We start from the raw sequence: 17,849 nt of genomic DNA, 5'->3' as shown, positions 1-17,849 counted from the left end.
TTCATGCAGGGCTTCTTTGTCCTGCACTTAGTATACTTGAAAGTTTGATGGCCTAGTAAAAAAAAAGTTGTTGTGGCAGTCATCCTGTTTTTTTTTTCCGTAGTTTATGCCCATAGGTTTAGTTCATGTGTGTGCCATTCTACGACCTCTGCTTCTTTCTTTCATTACTATAATCTTATTGTACACAATACATGAATATTGCAAAATGATTTCCATAGTATATTTTTATAAACTGCTCAATTGACTGAACATTACGTTTATTGAATAACTTAAATACTGTTCAGTATATACTTCTCGAAGAACAAAAGAAGCCATTCAAGAACATGCATGCTCACTGGCTCGAAAAAATGAAAGTGCTCACAATCGATTACTCGAACTAGTCTGTGCAAACGGTCGTTAAACCGTATGGCGAAACCATTTATTTTACAGATGCTTTTTAATAAATGCAGTCTGTACAGGCTCATTTAGTTTCCAAACTTGAATATATTTGAAGTATGATCTTTAGAAAAATGACCTTCATATATCCAACTCAATTAATACTTGTCTAGAAATTTTATAATTGACTCAAATGCTACTTTTGCTTTACTTGAGACATTTGCTTTGTCGGATAACAAATGCCTTTAGCTGAGCAAACAAATGTCAGTTACGACTATGGAGGTACTCAGTTTTAGAGCTATCAGCCCTTGCTGTCGGATTGCATGCTAAGTGAAATGATGGAAAGGAGTCTTAACTTTGCAGGTAACATGTTGCACAGCTAAGCTGGAGGTCGTAGGTTGTATTCATGGCCACAATGGCTGCATTTCGATGCTGAAGAAGTGTGAGAACACTGATTGCTTACACATGCCTTGCTTGGGGCCTTGCACTAAGCTCGTTAAAATTGCTGACATATTGAGCTTTTATGCCATGCATGTTTCTTTAGCTACATGTACTGTGCTTGCTTTTAGATATTTGTAGAATTTCTACGTGCATGGTACCCGTCAAATTTTCATGCATCCAGAGAATTTTACCTTCTATGTTACTAAAGGGTGGACTGACATTCTTTTTCTCGATTTTCTGCAGTGCATTGTTGCTCGCTGTGCTGAAAAAGACTCTCAACTGCTCTTTGAGGTGCGGCGAATTATTTTGAATCTGGATACTGATGAACTTGGCAGCTCTTCACCTCTTGACAAGATCCCTTATTCACCTCCCCAAGCATCGTTTAAAGGACGCATAATTCAAGAACAATTATGGAGGGAAATCAAAGGTGTGACATTGTACATTCCTCTAAAATTTCTGGGGATGCATTTTTTTAGAAACCTTTTTTTATTTACCCTTTCATATCCAGTCTCAAGACAACAAGGCAACAAATGCACAAGCCTTGCCAATCCCTAGTATAATTGTTTTGCTTCTTCAAATCACTGTCACTTACGAGGCGCTAGTAAAACTTAATTCTGGGGGTGCAACATCATCTGAGTGAACGTATAGACTTATATACACTGTCAATTACTCTTTGCAAGTGTTTTGGCAGCACAGCCATGGAGAGTCGGCATGCCACGTGTGCACATTATTTCGACGGAAAAATTCAGCTCTTGATGAATTTATTCTGAATGTGTATGTGTAGATGGGGTTTTGTTAATTGCTTGTAATTTCTTGTAATTGTTAATGCTTATAAAAAGCACAACTTTCTATCTGATAAGATCTTTGATAAAAATGTCTAAATGCTCTAATGGGCTTGCTACTGCATTGCTAGCACAATCTCTGCATAAGATGCAAATAAAAAAAAAAAACTTTTGGGGTTGCACATGATTGTAAAAAAAAACGAGCAGTAAAATGCTTAAACAAAAAAATGTGATTAAAATTGAATTCACAATATTGTTCAGAAAAAGAATTCGGGACCATAAACAGACTGGATTTTCTGGTAATAAAAAGCTGGGTTTTGCACTGAATCAGGCATTTCAAGCTTACTTTTGGGCATAATAGAGGTTGAGGTATGCAGTGTACTGTTCAGAAGCAGACTCATTTTATGTAGGCATGTGCAAATAATCGAACGAATATTACTGTGTTCAAATTTGCTTTGATTTGAATTTAAATTGTTGAACAATTCAAAGTATTCAAAATGAGCGAACAGATCCAACTTAATCTGCGTTTAATCTCTTTGCAAGGTGGTTTTGCTGCAGTGGAAGTCTGCGAAGTCATGCAAGCACCTATCGTAACTCTACATTAGTTCGCATGTAACTTTTTGCAACGGTGGTTTCACAACAATGAAGGGTTGCTAAGCTATGAAAATGCTTATCAAGGTGAAATTCGCACTGCCAATAAGTCTCACTTCAAGGTTAAATGAACACCTCATGGATTCATCATTTTTTTTAATTGAACTATATTTTGCATGTATACATTGTACAGATAACAGGAACACCCCTCACAGAGCCATTATGGAGCTTTATGTCTGTGTCCCCCCGCTTTTCTTTGACAACAAACAGTGGACGGGCAAAATCAAAATTACAATGCATAAATAGGTTTATGTACAGAAAAAAAAACTGTGTGAAAGACATCGCTCAACATAAATCGATCCAAAAAGCATTTCTGCAGCTTTCAGAAAAAAAAATGTTAAGATTAAAATAATTGAAAAAAAACTTGTACCTGAAACATGGAACTTATCTATAATATACAAAATTTGACAAAAGTCGCTACACACTCTAAACATAATATACAAATAATACGCATTAGAAATATTCACTAGGGAAGATAAAAAAAGTTCAAACACACCTCGTCGTGTACTATAAACAAAGTGCATGTCCACTGAGAATAATGAAATGTGTGATCAACACGTCCACAGCTTTCAAGTGAGAAAGTATATGGCACTTAATTGAGAATTAAGTAAGGATGGTCAGACATGATGTAGCATTTGTTTTCCATAATTTGTTTGACAATCTGGGACATACCAGCTTTCTTTGCGTCGTGTACCTAAATGTGCTTGAATTTAATTTTAGCCGTGACCGATGCCCTAGAAAACTCATGCTATGTTTTCTTTCCATTAAAATCCGTTTCTTCTAAATTGTATGGTACACTTTTGTATTCTACACTTAGGTTTAAAAGCTTCTTATACCTTCTTATATATAAGTATGGTAAATTTTAAAACGTAACATGCTTTCCAGGTCATCACTTGAATTCTGCCAAAAGTGAAATCTTGCTACTGTTTAGTTCACACTTCCTTTGAACCAAAAAGAATAAAATTTGAAACAAGGCCTGTGCAAATTACAAAGAGTATTCAGATTAATAGTTTAGTTGTCATGACTAACATGCCAATTTTTCTTTTGTAATATGTGATACATACTGTTGGAATTCGATTCGAAATTATTCAGCCAAAATCACTATTCAGTTTTAATTTTTCTTTGACCCTAAAATTTACTATTTGCACATGCCTAGGTTTATGCATTAAATAAGCATAGCCATATTCTCTTCAAGAAACTGTGAACGGATACTTGCACACTACGTTTGCTGTCTGTAGCATTCACTTGTGAACTGTTAGTTTCATTACTCATAGACATTTTCTTCTAGGACATGCTACTGCATTTTCAACCTTCTTCCCTATTTTTTTTTTATACTTGTGTGAACTTGCCAACTAGCTCAGAATGACGCTTTAGTTTATATTACTATCATTTTTTTACATTATTCAAGGGAGATTTGTAGCTGCGAAATGCTACAATAGTGCCTCTTTGGGTTCTCATGTCATATGCCCTCATAACTTCTGTATAGTATCACTGTATGGTTTTGCGTCCTTGCTGCATCCAAAAAACTGTTTTATAAAGAGATTTATGCCATATAAATTGCTTCAATGTTGCTGAGAGTAAGAAATTTGCTATTCATTTAAAGGATGTGCCACGCGTAGTAGAGCGTACGCACCGACGCGTATGCGCCTTCGGTAGACAACAAAAAGCCCCATGCTCTCATTGCGCGAGAGCCTGGGCCGCCTTTGCCAGACTTGCCGTATGGCCATTTTTTGTTGCAACCTCGTTGCGACTTCTCTACTCGAATAAACATAATCGCATTTGGTGGAGGCTGCTGAGATCCCCAAGCAGACCTGGAGTTCCGCTCTCGCAAGTTGGCCGAGAGACCACCACGAAACATGACTGACGCAGTCGCCAACCAGCCAATCCCAGCCCAGCCAGCACCATCGGCTGCCCCGTCTACCTGCCCCGGCGCTACCCGCCAACGGGACCCACCAATCTTCAGCGGCAGTGGTGAGCAAGACGTCGAAGACTGGCTCTCCTTGTACGAATGCGTAAGTGCCAGGAACAAGTGGGACGACGACTCTAAGCTCGCCTACGTTATCTTTTACTTGGCTTATGTAGCTAAGCTTTGGTATACCAACCGCGAAACCGCCTTCGCCAACTGGTCCTCCTTTAAGACCCTCGTGACTGAAGCGTTCGGCCGACCAGAGGTCCGAAAGCTCCGTGCTGACCAGCGTCTACGCCACCAAGCCTAGCAGCCTAGCGAGACGTTTACTAGTTACATTGAGGATGTGCTTGACCTCTGCACGCGTGTTAACCCATCTATGCCTGAAGAAGAGAAAATTCGGCAGAATCTCGAGGGTATTGAGGATGGCGCATTCCAGATGTTGCTAGCGAAAAGCCCGACCACGATGGCAATCCTCGTAAGCTTGTGCCAGAGCTTCGATGAATTGCGCCGTCAGCGTTCCATCGCCCGACAGTGTTCCACCACCAGATTCGATCTCGGCCGTCGCACTCGCAAATGCCGACGCTCGCCAAGAAAGTCTGTCCAACCAGATCAAAGACTTCATCAGAGAGGAAGTCGCCGAACAGCTCTCCCTGCTGCCGCGTAGCAACGCGCCCACCGCAAGCCTGCCTTCGACACTTCAGCAGGCCATACGCACTGAAATTTCCATGTCCTCCCTGCAGTGCCGGTGCCTTACCCACGCACATCTGTAGCACCTGATCTCTCAACTGTCAACTACGCTCCGCCTGTGCCACCTACACCTCTCAGCTATGCAGCTGTGGTCGCGCGGCCCCCACCGCATCCAGTCTCCTTCTCGGCTCCACCTCATCCGGCCTCGCCTCCTGTTTACAGACCCCCACCTCGCTTTTTCAGTCCACCTAATGAGTGGCGCACCCATGACAACCGTCCCATCTGCTTCGCATGTGGCATCACTAGCCACGTTGCATGCTTCTGCCGCCGCCGTTCCACACCTGTGTATGCCTCCTTTGGAACTCCTACCTATGCGTTGCAGCAGGCCACCACATCTGCATATGAACAGAGGCACTCGGACTCGGATCGTCGCCCATCAACTGCTCGTTTCCCATCCCCCCATCGCCGTTCGCCATCGCCTATGCGTCTTCGACCACTGTGGACCAGTGGGAAACTAATCAGTGCAGTTCCGGAGGCAAGAACTGCAACTTCTGCTTAATCGTCAAGGCGTCCATTTTCGCCGCAAAATGTTGTTGATGACGATGTTGAGGGAGTCATCACACTAGCATTGATACTGGGGCCGCCGTTTCTGTGATGAACGCAAAATTTTGTCGCAAACGGAAGAAAGTGACCACATCTCTCTGTGGCACGGTGCTGTCCACGGCTAGCGCGCAATGCATTCATCCCTCGGCTGTGTGTACGGCGCGCGTCATCATCCAAGACGTTTTGTACATCGTCCAATTTTTTGTTCTACCATCTTGCTCTCGTGACCTCATCTTAGGATGGGATTTCTTATCACGTCATGAAGCTATCATCGATTGTTCCCGTGCGGAAGTGTCCCTAGTGCCAATATGTGAATTTCCATCGCCCGACCGTTCTCCTCTGCTCTGCAAACTCGTCGCTGACGACGACATCACCTTGCCTCCGGAAGCTTCAGTCCCTATTAGCCTTTCATGTGTAGTGCAACCTAATGCCACGGTGGTGTTCACGCCATCTCCGGTTTTTACTGAATGCAAGGGTATCCTTCTCCCATTTGCCGTTCTTACAATTACGTCTGGTTTAACCGTAATGCTGGTTACCAACCACTATAACTGCCCCATTAGCTTACTTCGAAGTGAAACCTTGGGATATGTACAACCTGTCGACCATATCATTGATATTATTCTTCCCGACGAAGCCCCATGTCACATTGCCACAATCACTCATGTGTCTGAGCCATCAAGTTCGTTAGCCTTTGACAATGCTATTGACGTAGACCTTCCCTCCTCGCATCACCGCCAACTTGTTGCTCTCCTTAACAAGTTTCGCTCTTCTTTCGACTTGCAAGAACCTGCTTTGGGCTGCACGACTGTCACTCATACTATTGACGCCGGCTCACATTCGCCTCTGCGACAGCGTCCTTACCGCGTTTCCGCCGAAGAGCGCCGCGTCATTACGGAGCAAGTAGTTGACATGCTTAAACGTGGAGTCATACAGCCTTCTCAAAGCGCTTGGTCATCACCTGTGGTTCTGGTAAAGAAAAAAGATGGCACGGTTCGATTTTGCGTGGACTATCGCCGCTTAAACAAGATTACGAAGAAAGACTTCTACCCGCTACCACAAATAGACGATGCTCTTGACTGTTTACAAGGCGCCGAGTACTTTACATCCTTGGATCTGCGTTCTGGGTATTGACAGGTGCCAATGGCTGAATGTGATCGCCCTAAAACAGCCTTTGTAATGCCGGATGGCCTATGAGTTTAGTCATGCCATTTGGGCTCTGCAACGCACCTGCGACATTTGAGCGCATGATCAATACCATCTTGCGTGCCCATAAGTGAAAAACTTGCTTGTTACCTGGATGACATCGTAGTCTTTTCAGCTGATTTCCCGACACATCTTGTTCGCCTCCACGAGATTCTGACGTGTCTAACTTCTGCAGGCCTACAACTTAACACCAAGAAGTGCCACTTCGCAGCACAAAAGCTAACCACCTTGGGACATGTCATCACAAGAGACGGTGTTCTTCCGGATCCTGATAAGCTTCGAGCTGTCGCTGACTTCCCAAAGCCCACATCACTGAACGCCCTAAGAAGTTTCGTCGGCCTCTGCTCCTACTTTCGTCGCTTCGTGCGCAACTTCGCGTCCATCATAGCACCTCTGAAGAGTCTGCTTTCCAACAGCAAAGGTATATCTGCATGGTCGCCTGCATGTGACAACGCCTTTCGCTAGCTGCGCCGCCTGCTGACCTCTCCACCTATTCTTTGCCACTACGACCCCACTGCTGCCACAGAAATTCACACAGATGCAAGTGGCGTCGGTCTTGGTGCAGTTTCGGCACAACGGAAAGGCACCCAAACCGAATACGTAGTCGCTTCTGCAAGCTGTGCTCTCAAGAAGGCTGAATTGAATTACTCTGTGACAGAGAAGGAGTGTTTGGCCATAATCTGGGCGCTTACAAAGTACCTTTACGGCTGTCCTTTCGACGTGGTCACAGACCATCACGCTTTATGTTGGCTGTCCACCTTGAAAGACCCGTCCGGACGCCTGGGGAGTTGGGCACCTCGATTGCAGGAATACGACATCCGTGTCGTATATCGTTCCGGTTGCAAGCATGCGGACGCCGATGCACTTTCCCGATCGCCATTAACACCAGATGCAACTTCTCTGTCACCCCTTTTTACCACCTTGTCACCACTCGACACTACTGACATGCTTTTTCGGAGCAGCGTAAAGACCCATACCTTGCCTTGTTAGTAGACTACCTTGCTGATCCGTCTGCTGTCGCTTCTACGAGAGTGCTATGCCGGCAAGCAGCCCACTTTTCCTTACGAGACATTCTGTACCGCCGCAACTACATGCCTGGTTGTCGGCACTGGCTCCTTGCTGTCCCAACTCATATGCGCTCTGACATCTGCATGAATTTCTATGCAGATCCCCAAAGTGCTCACGCAGGTGTCCTGAAAACCTACGAAAGGCTGCGCCAAAGATATTACTGGTGAGGAATGTATCGCTTCGTGCAGAAATACATTCAGTCTTGCACCACTTGCCAACAAAACAAGACACCTCCACGGCACCTTACTGGCATGTTACAGCCGCTCCCCTGCCGGGCTCGCCATTCGACCGCGTGGGTATTGACCTCTATGGCCCCCTCCCATATAGTGGCTCTGGAAACCGGTGGATTATTGTCGGCGTCGATCATCTGACATGCTACGCTGAGACTGCAGCTCTACCGGCAGCGACCGCCCACGAAGTTGCACTCTTCATTCTCCGCAGCTTCATTCTACGCCATGGTGCTCCGCGGGAATTGCTCAGTGATAGGGGTCGAGTGTTTTTGTCGGAGGTCATCCAAGCTATCCTCGCTGAATGCAACATCATCCACCGGAAATCTACCGCATATCATCCACAGACAAATGGTCTCGCTGAGCGCTTCAACCGCACACTTGGCGACATGCTGAGGATGTACACCGCCTCCGACCACACTAACTGGGACGCTGTATTACCTTTTGTTATATTCGCTTGTAACACCGCGACGTGACTACCAGTTTTTCCCCATTCTTTCTGTTGTACAGCCGCGAACCTTCCCACCCACTCGACACTATACTCCTGTATCGCCCTGATGCATCCGAGTGCTCCCCGCTTTCGGAAGTCGCCAGATACGCTGAAAACAGCCGTCAGTTGGCTCGGTCTCTGACAAGTGAGGCTCAAGGTCTACAAAAGACTCGACATGACGACGTTCACCACATGGCTCCTACGTTTCGTGCTGGCTCCCTTGTGTGGCTTTGGGTGCCCCCGCACGTTCCTGGCCTGTCTTCTAAACTTCTGGCCCGGTATCATGGTCTATACCGCGTCATTGATGCAACCTCCTCGGTGAATTACATCATCGAGCCACTAACACAATCGCCAGATTTGCGTCGTCGAGGACGCGAGTCCGTACACGTCGACCATCTCGAACCCTACTACGACCCCCTCATTGTGCCTACTCCCCGAGTTGCCAGGATGGATACTCTTCACCCCGAGGGTATTGTAGTGGAGCATACGCACCAACTCGTATGCGCCTTCGGTAGATAACAAAGCCCCGTGCTTCGATTGCATGAGAGCCTGTGCCGCCTTTGCCAGACTTGCCGTTCGGCCATTTTTCGTTGCAACCTCGTTGCGACTTCTCTGCTCGAATAAACATCATCACACATGTTTTAAAGATGTTTTTTTTTCTGTCATTAGAAATATTTTTTTACAGATAATTTAGTGAACTTGTGCTTTGTATTGCAGACATTTACATACTTTTTGGAACTAATGGCTTTACCACTTCTCTGAAAAAAGTTAATCGCTTGAATTTTTTAACATACTCGCTTGACAAAGAAAACCGCACCAATTTTGACAAAAGCACTCCTGAAGTTGTGGCAAAGGTTCTGCTGTTCAACTTCGACTAACCACCGTTAGCTACATTGCATAGAGGTGGTTAGTCGAAGTTTTAGAATGCCTATTTTTGAATTGGTCTGGGAATTCTTTCTAAAAGTGAATACATATAACCTGTGAACATATTTTTACATAAGAGTACATGTAGTTTGTAGTCTGTGGCATTCATTTTACAGGGGTCTCATTAGATAACATAATTTGCTCTAATGCTCACTGCACATTGATTATACGTGGTGTTTTTCCAAATTTTCTGATCGGTATGGTGTAAGCAGAGTAGCATGGATTCATAACAGGCTCCAAGAGCTTCTCTTGTTTTGTTTTGGGACACAGACATCATCAATCTGTATCGTCCAAGAATACACCCTGTATTTTTACAGATGGGAAGTTTTATTTCCTTATAAGTGAGTTCATACTACATAGTGCTGTAATATGTAGGCTTTACAATTTCGTGGTTAACTGCCAAAAGTTGCTGACTCTCTCCTTCACATTGCCATTGCAAACTAATGGCAAGTGAGAAAAATAACTTTTTATACATACTCTAAATTTACTGCTTTAGCTATTAATTTTTGTTAATTAGCAATAGATTTAAGTGTTTCAAAACTATATGATGCTTTGTTAGCTCTATCTGGCAGAGAAGCAGCTGTCAGAAAGCTTTAAAAGTTTGCATGTTTATTGTAAATATGCACAACCTTTGACTAGAGTGACAGGTTTTTGTAATTTTGCAAGTGATGGTGTGTTTCTGTAGAATAGTGTACGTGAAATATTTATAAGCACGTCTATTACATGCACTTGTTCAGCACATTCTGTATTTCCTGCTTTGTTCCTTGTAATTCCTTTCTTGCTTATGTTTGCAGCTGCTAGTCAACACCAGGCTGCTGCGGCAGCTGCAGCAGCAGCAGCAGTGGCGGCGGCTGCCGCTGCCAGGCAGCAACAGCAGCAGCTCTTTTGGAACGGGTTGCTGAATTGTGGTTCCTTTGTGAGCCCTGCACCACAAATGGTCTCTGCTCCCTTGCATCACTACCAGCAGCAGCAGGCTGCACTGCTCCCTCTGCTTTTGAGCCAGCTGTCACTGGGTTTTCGAGGACAGAAGCCACCCCCATTTGAGCCCTCTGGATTATGCTCCCACAGTAGTCACTCATTATGCAGTACTAGTTCAGAGAGGCTTCCAAGTCCTGACCATAGTGGCTCCTGTGGTCACAATGCAAGCACTCGTTCCTGTTCCAGCTCCCAAGAGAGTGCCATGGACAGCGGCTATGGTATTGTGCAAGCTACTGCCTCTTTTTATTTCATATTGTCGGACCATCTAGTGTAGGGTGCCAGCTTTGCCTTAACAGCCGTTGTTTCACCTTTAGGCTCAGTCCTGGATTTTATTGCAAAAACTGTACAGTTGTGGGCACACAAATACTAAACATTGAGGTATTGGGCATATAGTTTCGCAGTTAAGTCACAGGTGCGATGATGAGCATCTTTCTCGGTGCACATTTTTGTTAAATTGCATAGGTAAAAATAAATTGAGGAGGCAAGACATTTATATAAATCTAGAAGAACAGAGGTTAATTTTTGCCAGAAATTGTAGCACCGCTCCTATAATGCAGCTGTTACAGAGCATTGTAGAACTCTGCACTGGGCCACTAATGCCTTGCCACTAATGCCTTGCCACTAATGCCTTGCCACTAATGCCTTGCCACTAATGCCATGCCTTCCGACCTCTGCTAAAATAGTTGGACAGCGCATCCCTGCTCCCCAAGGTGTGAGAATATGAAGCCACCTGAAATTCTGTTGGCTGTCCTGGAAGCTTTCTTGTGCTTAGCTGCTCATTGTGCTTTAAGCTGTTTTGTAATTGCATACTTTAAATGTGACTCATTTCTTTGCTTACTACAGACACTGAGCTCTTCTCTATATATCTATCCATCGTCTATCTATTTATCATCCATTTATCTGGTTGCTCTCGTGATCAGCTCCTAAACTTGGCGTAGACTAATATTGCTATAGGAGGGTAAGAGGGTTTGACGATTCTGACTGTCTGGTCGTGACATGACTAATGTGAAAATCTCATTGCATCTGACATCAAACCCCTTCCTCCAGACACATTGTGCACATACCTGTATACCACAGGTATACAGGTATGTGCACAATGTGTCTGGAGGAAGGGGTCTGACAATATGCAGGTGTGTGCCATGTGCTTGACAGCTTATATCTACAGAGGAATGCAAAGAACAGACAATGGTAATTTAAATGCGAGATAGTTAAGAAATCGCCAGGCCTGCGTAGACTGTGTAGAAGAGCACCCTTTCTAGTGGTGTTTTTACTCTTTGGGTGACTGCTACAAGCCCAAGTAACCGCATATATCCGGTAGGCCTACAACGGGACATACATTTTATATATTGCAATCATCCATCAGAAGTCTGCGTATGTACACTGTATGTACCATAAACGTAAATCACATGTACAAAGGTAACAAATTTGAAATTTGTACGTTCACTCTACATCCCTTCAGGACAGCCAACATGGACACATATATATATATATATATATATATATATATATATATATATATATATATATATATATATTATAAGGAGGTTTATTGACTAAAACTAACTGTTTGGTTCAAGGGGCGTCAGTCACTGTTACGAGCTTAGCTCTTCGTCGTAGTCATCTTCCAGGCTCTCAGACTAGATACTGTCTCTCTCCCTCTTCCCCACTACATTTGCCCCGGTGGTGAAGAGTCGCCATCCTGGCGACTCACGGCAAAGCAAGCACAAGGTGGTCGTAGTAAGGTTTTAAGCGGCTGATGTGGACTGTCTCACATCCACGACATCGTCTTTCATCGGCAGGTGTCACTGGTTTGACGACGTAGTTGACTGGTGCATGCATTCAATGATGCGGTACGGACCATTGTACTTGGGTGCAAACTTTTGGGAGAGGCCGGGGGACTGGAATGGAACCGAAAGCCATACAGATGAGCCTACGGGGAAGCTGTGAGCAGGCTTGTCTTGGTCAAGTCGTTCTTTTTCGAGACCTTGTGCGACGGACGTAGATGAACGCGCTAATTGGCGGCGCTCTTCGGCACACTGAACAAGTTCGGAGGCTGGGCGGTATTCTGACGCATCTGGGCGGTAAGTATCGTATCAAGTGTAGAAGAGGGCTGACGTCCGTACAGTAGAAAAAAAGGTGAAAACCCAGTAGTTGCTTGCGTGGCCATATTATACCCATACATCACGAAAGGGAGCACAAAGTCCCAATTAGAATGGTCGGAGGATATGTACATAGAGAGCATATCACAGAGCGTGCGGTTAAAGCACTCCGTCAAACCGTTTGTCTGTGGGTGATAGCTTGTAGTGGTGCGATGAATAATATTGCACTCACTGAGAAGCTCCTGAACTACTTGCGATAGAATTGCACGCCCACGGTCGCTAAGCAGTTCGCGTGGCGCGCCATGGTGAAGTACAAAGCTACGCAAGATGAACAAGGAGACATAACGAGCAGCAGCAGCAGCTGGCAAAGCGGCGGTTTCAGCGTAACGGGTTAGGTGGTCAACGGCCACAATAATCCAGTGATTTCCAGCAGGAGTACAAGGTAGTGGTCCGTAGAGGTCTATGCCGATTCTATCAAACGGCCGAGCTGGACACGGCAATGGTTGTAATTCGCCAGAGGCATGACCAGTTGTTTTCCGTCGCTGACAGTCGGTGCAGGAGTGTATGTACTTGCGAACGTAAGAGTACATTCCACGCCAGAAAAATCGCTGACGAAGCCGGTCGTATGTTTTCAAAACGCCAGCGTGTGCGTTTTGAGGGTCTGCGTGGAAGTACGCGCAAATGGCGAGGTATAACAAGAAGCCATTTCTTACCATCCAGCTGATAGTTGCGACAGTACAACATGGCATCCCGTATTGCATAATGGGGAATTTGCCGACGTAGTGCACGAGGTAGACACTGGCCTGGTGTCACCGAAGACGAGAGAACGTCGATGAGCGAGGCTATCCAAGGGTCCTTGCGTTGTTCCAATGGCATGTCAGTGGTGTCGATGCTGTTGATGGTAACTTCGGCAAAGGAAACAGGTGCAACGGCTTAAGGAAGAGGCGAAGGAGAAAGAGAATCTGCGTCGGTATGCTTGCGGCCTGAGCGGTAAATGTCGTGAATATCAAATTCCTGTAAACGGAGCACCCAACGTCCAAGCCGGCCCGAAGCATCCTTCAATGAAGCGAGCCAACCGAGTGAATGGTGATCTGTAACTACATCAAATGGGCGTCCATTTAAGTAAGGACGAAATTTTGGTAATGCCCAAACAATGGCTAAACATTCCTTTTCGGAAACGGAGTATTTGTGCTCTGCCTTGGTTAGTGTGCAACTGGCAAATGTAACTACATACTCCGAGAAGCCAGACTTGCATTGAGCAGGGACAGCGCCAAGTCCTATGCCACTGGCATCCTTGTGCACCTAGCAGTAGAGTAAAAGTGGCGTAAAATAGGTGGTGAAGTAAGGAGATGGCGTAATGCTGCAAAAGCATCATCGCATGCTGGTGACCAATCATAAAGGTGTACATAGCCAGTGATCAGCTGTGTCAGTGGTGCGATTATCAAAACGAAGTTCTTCACAAAGCGGCAAAAGTATGAGCACAGGCTGACGAAGCTGCGAAGCGCTTTCATAATCGTAGCCTTCGGGAACTCAGCGACAGCACGAAGCTTCTCGGGGTCTGGGAGGACGCCATGTTTTGAGACGTGGCCAAGTATTGTGAGCTGTCGAGCTCCAAAGTGGCACTTCTTGATGTTTAGTTGAAGGCCTGCGCTTGTGAGGCAGCTCAAGACTTCGCTGAGACGATGGAGGTAGCTGTCGAAATTGGGAGAAAACATCATCCAAGTAGCAAAGACATGTCTTCCATTTTAGCCCATGCATGACGCTATCCATCATTCTTTCGAATGTGGCTAGCACATTACAAAAGCTGAAGGACATTACAATAAATTCGTATAGCCCATCGGGCGTCACAAAAGCAGTTTTTGGACGATCTGATGGTGCCATGGGGACCTGCCAGTAACCGGACCGTAGGTCTAGTGATGAGAATTCAGTGCCTTGCAAGCAGTCCAGGGCATCATCGATGCGCGGCAAAGGGTATACGTCTTTAAGCGTGACTTTGTTTAAACGGCGGTAATCGACGTAAAAGCGAATCTAGCAGTCTTTTTTCTCACAAGTACCACAGGTGAAGACCAGGGACTGCTGGACGGCCGAATGACGCCACGTTGAAGCATGTCGGCCACTTGCTCGGTGATCACACGACGCTCAACAGGAGATACTCGGTAGGGACGCTGTCGCAGAGGCGCTTGGGATCCGGTGGTAATGTGATGGACAACGGTGTGCCAGCAGACGTCCTTAGGCCGAACGCAATCGAACGAGCCGCGAAACTGGTTAAGAAGTTCTAGAAGCTTTTTACGGTGTGGTTCTTCAAGTTCACCATCAATTGAGGGGCCAAACAAATGTTTTCATGAACAGGTGAACGGGCAGATAGCGCCAGTGCATTAAGCTGCAAATCACTTTCACCGTCAAGGCCGAAGATGGAGGAAACGTCTAAGTCTTGGAATGTTCCAATACATTCTCCGCGACGCTAGGTTGTGGGAGACTTCAAGGGATTTGTGACCAATTGGTAGCGCCCGCTGAAATATCTAGAACTGCAAACAGCAACGTGAGGCTCTTGCGACTAGACACATCGGCACAAGACACGGGAACAAAGGCTGCGCTAGTCGATGATATGTCGATGTCGTCGGTGACAAACAGCTTGTTCAACGGAAATTCCGGAGACGAGGCACACAACGCAGAGAAGGCCATTTCAGCACGAGCACAGTCGATCACCGCATGATTACGAGACAGAAAATCCCAGCCGAGGATCACATCATAAGAACACGCCTGTAGCACAAGAAATTCAACGGTATACAAAACATCTTGGATGAGAACGCGGGGGGTACAGGCAGCTGATGGTCGAATATGGTGAGCACTGGCAGTACAGAGGGACAATCCCTTCGGCGTCGTGGTAACCTTCCGAAGCAGGCGGCAAAGTTTTAAATCAATTACTGAAACGGCAGCACCAGTGTCCACAAGCGCAAGGGTACGGTAACCATCCACAAAAACATCGATGAGGTTTGTCGGAGAAATGGGAGGACTTGATTTTTTCGACAACGGAGTTCATGCCTCCGGAACTGCGGCATCTAGTTTTCCGCGTCTGAAGGGCAGTGTCGACGGCGCATAGGTGACAGGGAAGGACGTCAGGGAGACAGAAATCGATGATTGACTGAAGGAGGGCAGTCGGGTGAAGAGGATCCTTGTTGACGTGCCGTGTTGTTAAAGCACCGAGAATCGTGCGACGATCATTGCATGGTGTCGCTGTGAACGAGAGGGCGGCAGCGCAAGCGAGCCACATGTCCTGCATAACCGCAAAAATAGCAAGTCGGGCGGTTGTCTGCGGTGCGCCACTGATTCGGAAATGCCGCAATAGGCCAGCTGAACGGAATTGATGACCCGACAGGGACCGGTGAGGTAGCATAAGTGGGCTGTCAAGGTGCTCTGGCTGTAACGACTTGTGGATACGTCAAGTGTGGCCTCCAGAGGTGGTGAACGAGCGAAAGGCAAAGCGTCGGCTACCTCATCTTGTATGACGTGCCTCATGGCCGGGGCCAGATGATCTGGGGCCAGAGGATGCGTTTGTGCTGGCACGGGCGTGCTCGATAAAATGGAGAGCTGCCGAGCGACCTCATCATGCACGAACTGCTTTATGCGAGCCAACATGTCATTCTGGTCTCCGAGAGTCAAGGCCGCGATCGAGTCGCGTTGTTCCAGAGAACGCCGTGTTTGGGCGCGTTGCTTGCGCAATTCGTCAAAACTGTGGCACAAGCTGACAAGATCGGCTATGGTTTGTGGGTCCTTGGCTAACATTTGGAATGCGTCATCGCATATGCCCTTGAGGATTTGCTCGAAGCCGACAAAATCAAGCATCGCTGGGTTTACTCGCTTGCACAAGTCAACACAGACTTCAATGTAGCTGGTAAAGGTCTCTCCTGGCTGTTGAGCGCGCTCACAAAGTCGTTGTTCTGCGCGGAGTTTTCGCACAGCAGGGCGGTCAAAGACTTGCGAAAAGGAGGCCTTGAATGAATCCCAGTTGGCAATGTGGGCTTCGTGATTGCGCAACCACAGACTAGCGACACCAGACAAGTAAAAGCTTACATAGGTCAGCTTAGCCGCATCGTCCCACTTGTTCGCTGCGCTCACCTTGTAGTAAGTAGCCGGCCACTCCTCATAGTCTTGGCCGTCAGTGCCGCTGAAGATCGGTGGGAACTTGCGAGGTACCTTGGGTAGAGGGTTCTTCCGGCATTGCTGGCACTGGAGGTAAGATGCGACTTCGTAGATCCAGCTTCGAAGACTACCCAGCACCTCCACCAAATTATAAGGTTTATTGACTAAAACCAACTGCTTGGTTCAAGGGGCGTCAGTCACTGTCACGAGCTTAGCTCTTCGTCGTAGTCGTTTTCCAGGCTCTCGGACTACATATTGTCTCTCTCCCTCTTCCCCACTACAATATATGTGTGTGTTTGTGTGTATATAACTAGTGCTTATTGAAGAAAAACCTTTCATGTGAATAACGTACCAACACAGGCTCAGAGGCCAGTCTTTTTTCCATGGCAGCTTTTCTGCTGCAAAGAATTCTCAAAAAAAATGAAGTCCAAGTAGTCTTTCAAGAACGATCGAACCTTTATTATCAACATATACAAAGGCTAAGAAGCACATAACTTGCAGTCAGCAGACACGATTATGAAAGTGTGTACGTAGTCTTACAAAATTTTAGTGTTCATGCCCATCCACCTTCAAGTTCGAAGACTTCTTAGGGGGCAGCAATTGCTTCTTTGTGGGGTTGAATAAATTATTAGCAACAAACCCAACTCGTGCGTGTTTATGGCAATGTTATTCTAGTAACCGCAATACGTACATACGGACACGCACAGGAGAAAAAACTATTGGTTGTAGCACACGCTTCTAAAGAAAGTGCAGAGGCACTGACCACATGCTCATCCTAAATCTGTTAATAGCAAGGAATATGCGAGCCAATTAAGAACTGAAAACATGCCACGTATTAGCAGGGCTTATACAAATGATGGGCAATAGTTAACACATATAATAGATATATGGCCTATATGAGACTTAAAGAACACATATATAACACTGACCTTATCTATGCCGTGCGAGTCGGGTTGCTGCTGCTTGCTGTGCTAATCTCGGCCGAAAACAGTGGTGGGATCGTGCCACGTTTTGGTGTTTCTTATAGAAGAGTAATCCTTTATAACTTCACTTATTCCTGTTGATGTCGACAAGGGTGCACTTGAAAAAAAAAAAAAATCTGCCTTCTGCCACTTCGTGCCTCGGAGACCAACTCGGCATACATACGTGCAACGCGACATGAACGCCCCGCTGCGGTGGTCTAGTGGCTAAGGTACTCGGCTGCAGACCCGCAGGTCGCGGGTTCGAACCCTTAAACATGCCTTGCCGACTTGTACTGCCAGAAAGTAAAGC

At 46.1% G+C, this 17,849-nt stretch overlaps 1 protein-coding gene across 4 annotated transcripts in view; it reads left to right on the top strand.

The window, feature by feature from the left end:
• Nucleotides 1-17,849, top strand: part of LOC119187751 (protein bicaudal C) — a 125,261-nt gene that overhangs the window by 73,639 nt on the left and 33,773 nt on the right. For all 4 annotated transcript variants that reach the window (XM_037435825.2, XM_075878834.1, XM_037435824.2 and 1 more), the window contains 2 exons: nt 1,060-1,243; nt 10,155-10,556. In XM_037435825.2, the coding sequence (XP_037291722.1) occupies nt 1,060-1,243; nt 10,155-10,556 (586 nt within the window). The remainder of the gene's footprint in view (nt 1-1,059; nt 1,244-10,154; nt 10,557-17,849) is intronic.

Source organism: Rhipicephalus microplus, chromosome X (genome assembly GCF_043290135.1).
Source record: "Rhipicephalus microplus isolate Deutch F79 chromosome X, USDA_Rmic, whole genome shotgun sequence".
NCBI lineage: Eukaryota > Metazoa > Arthropoda > Arachnida > Ixodida > Ixodidae > Rhipicephalus > Rhipicephalus microplus.
This window is presented reverse-complemented; position numbering and strand designations above follow the sequence as displayed.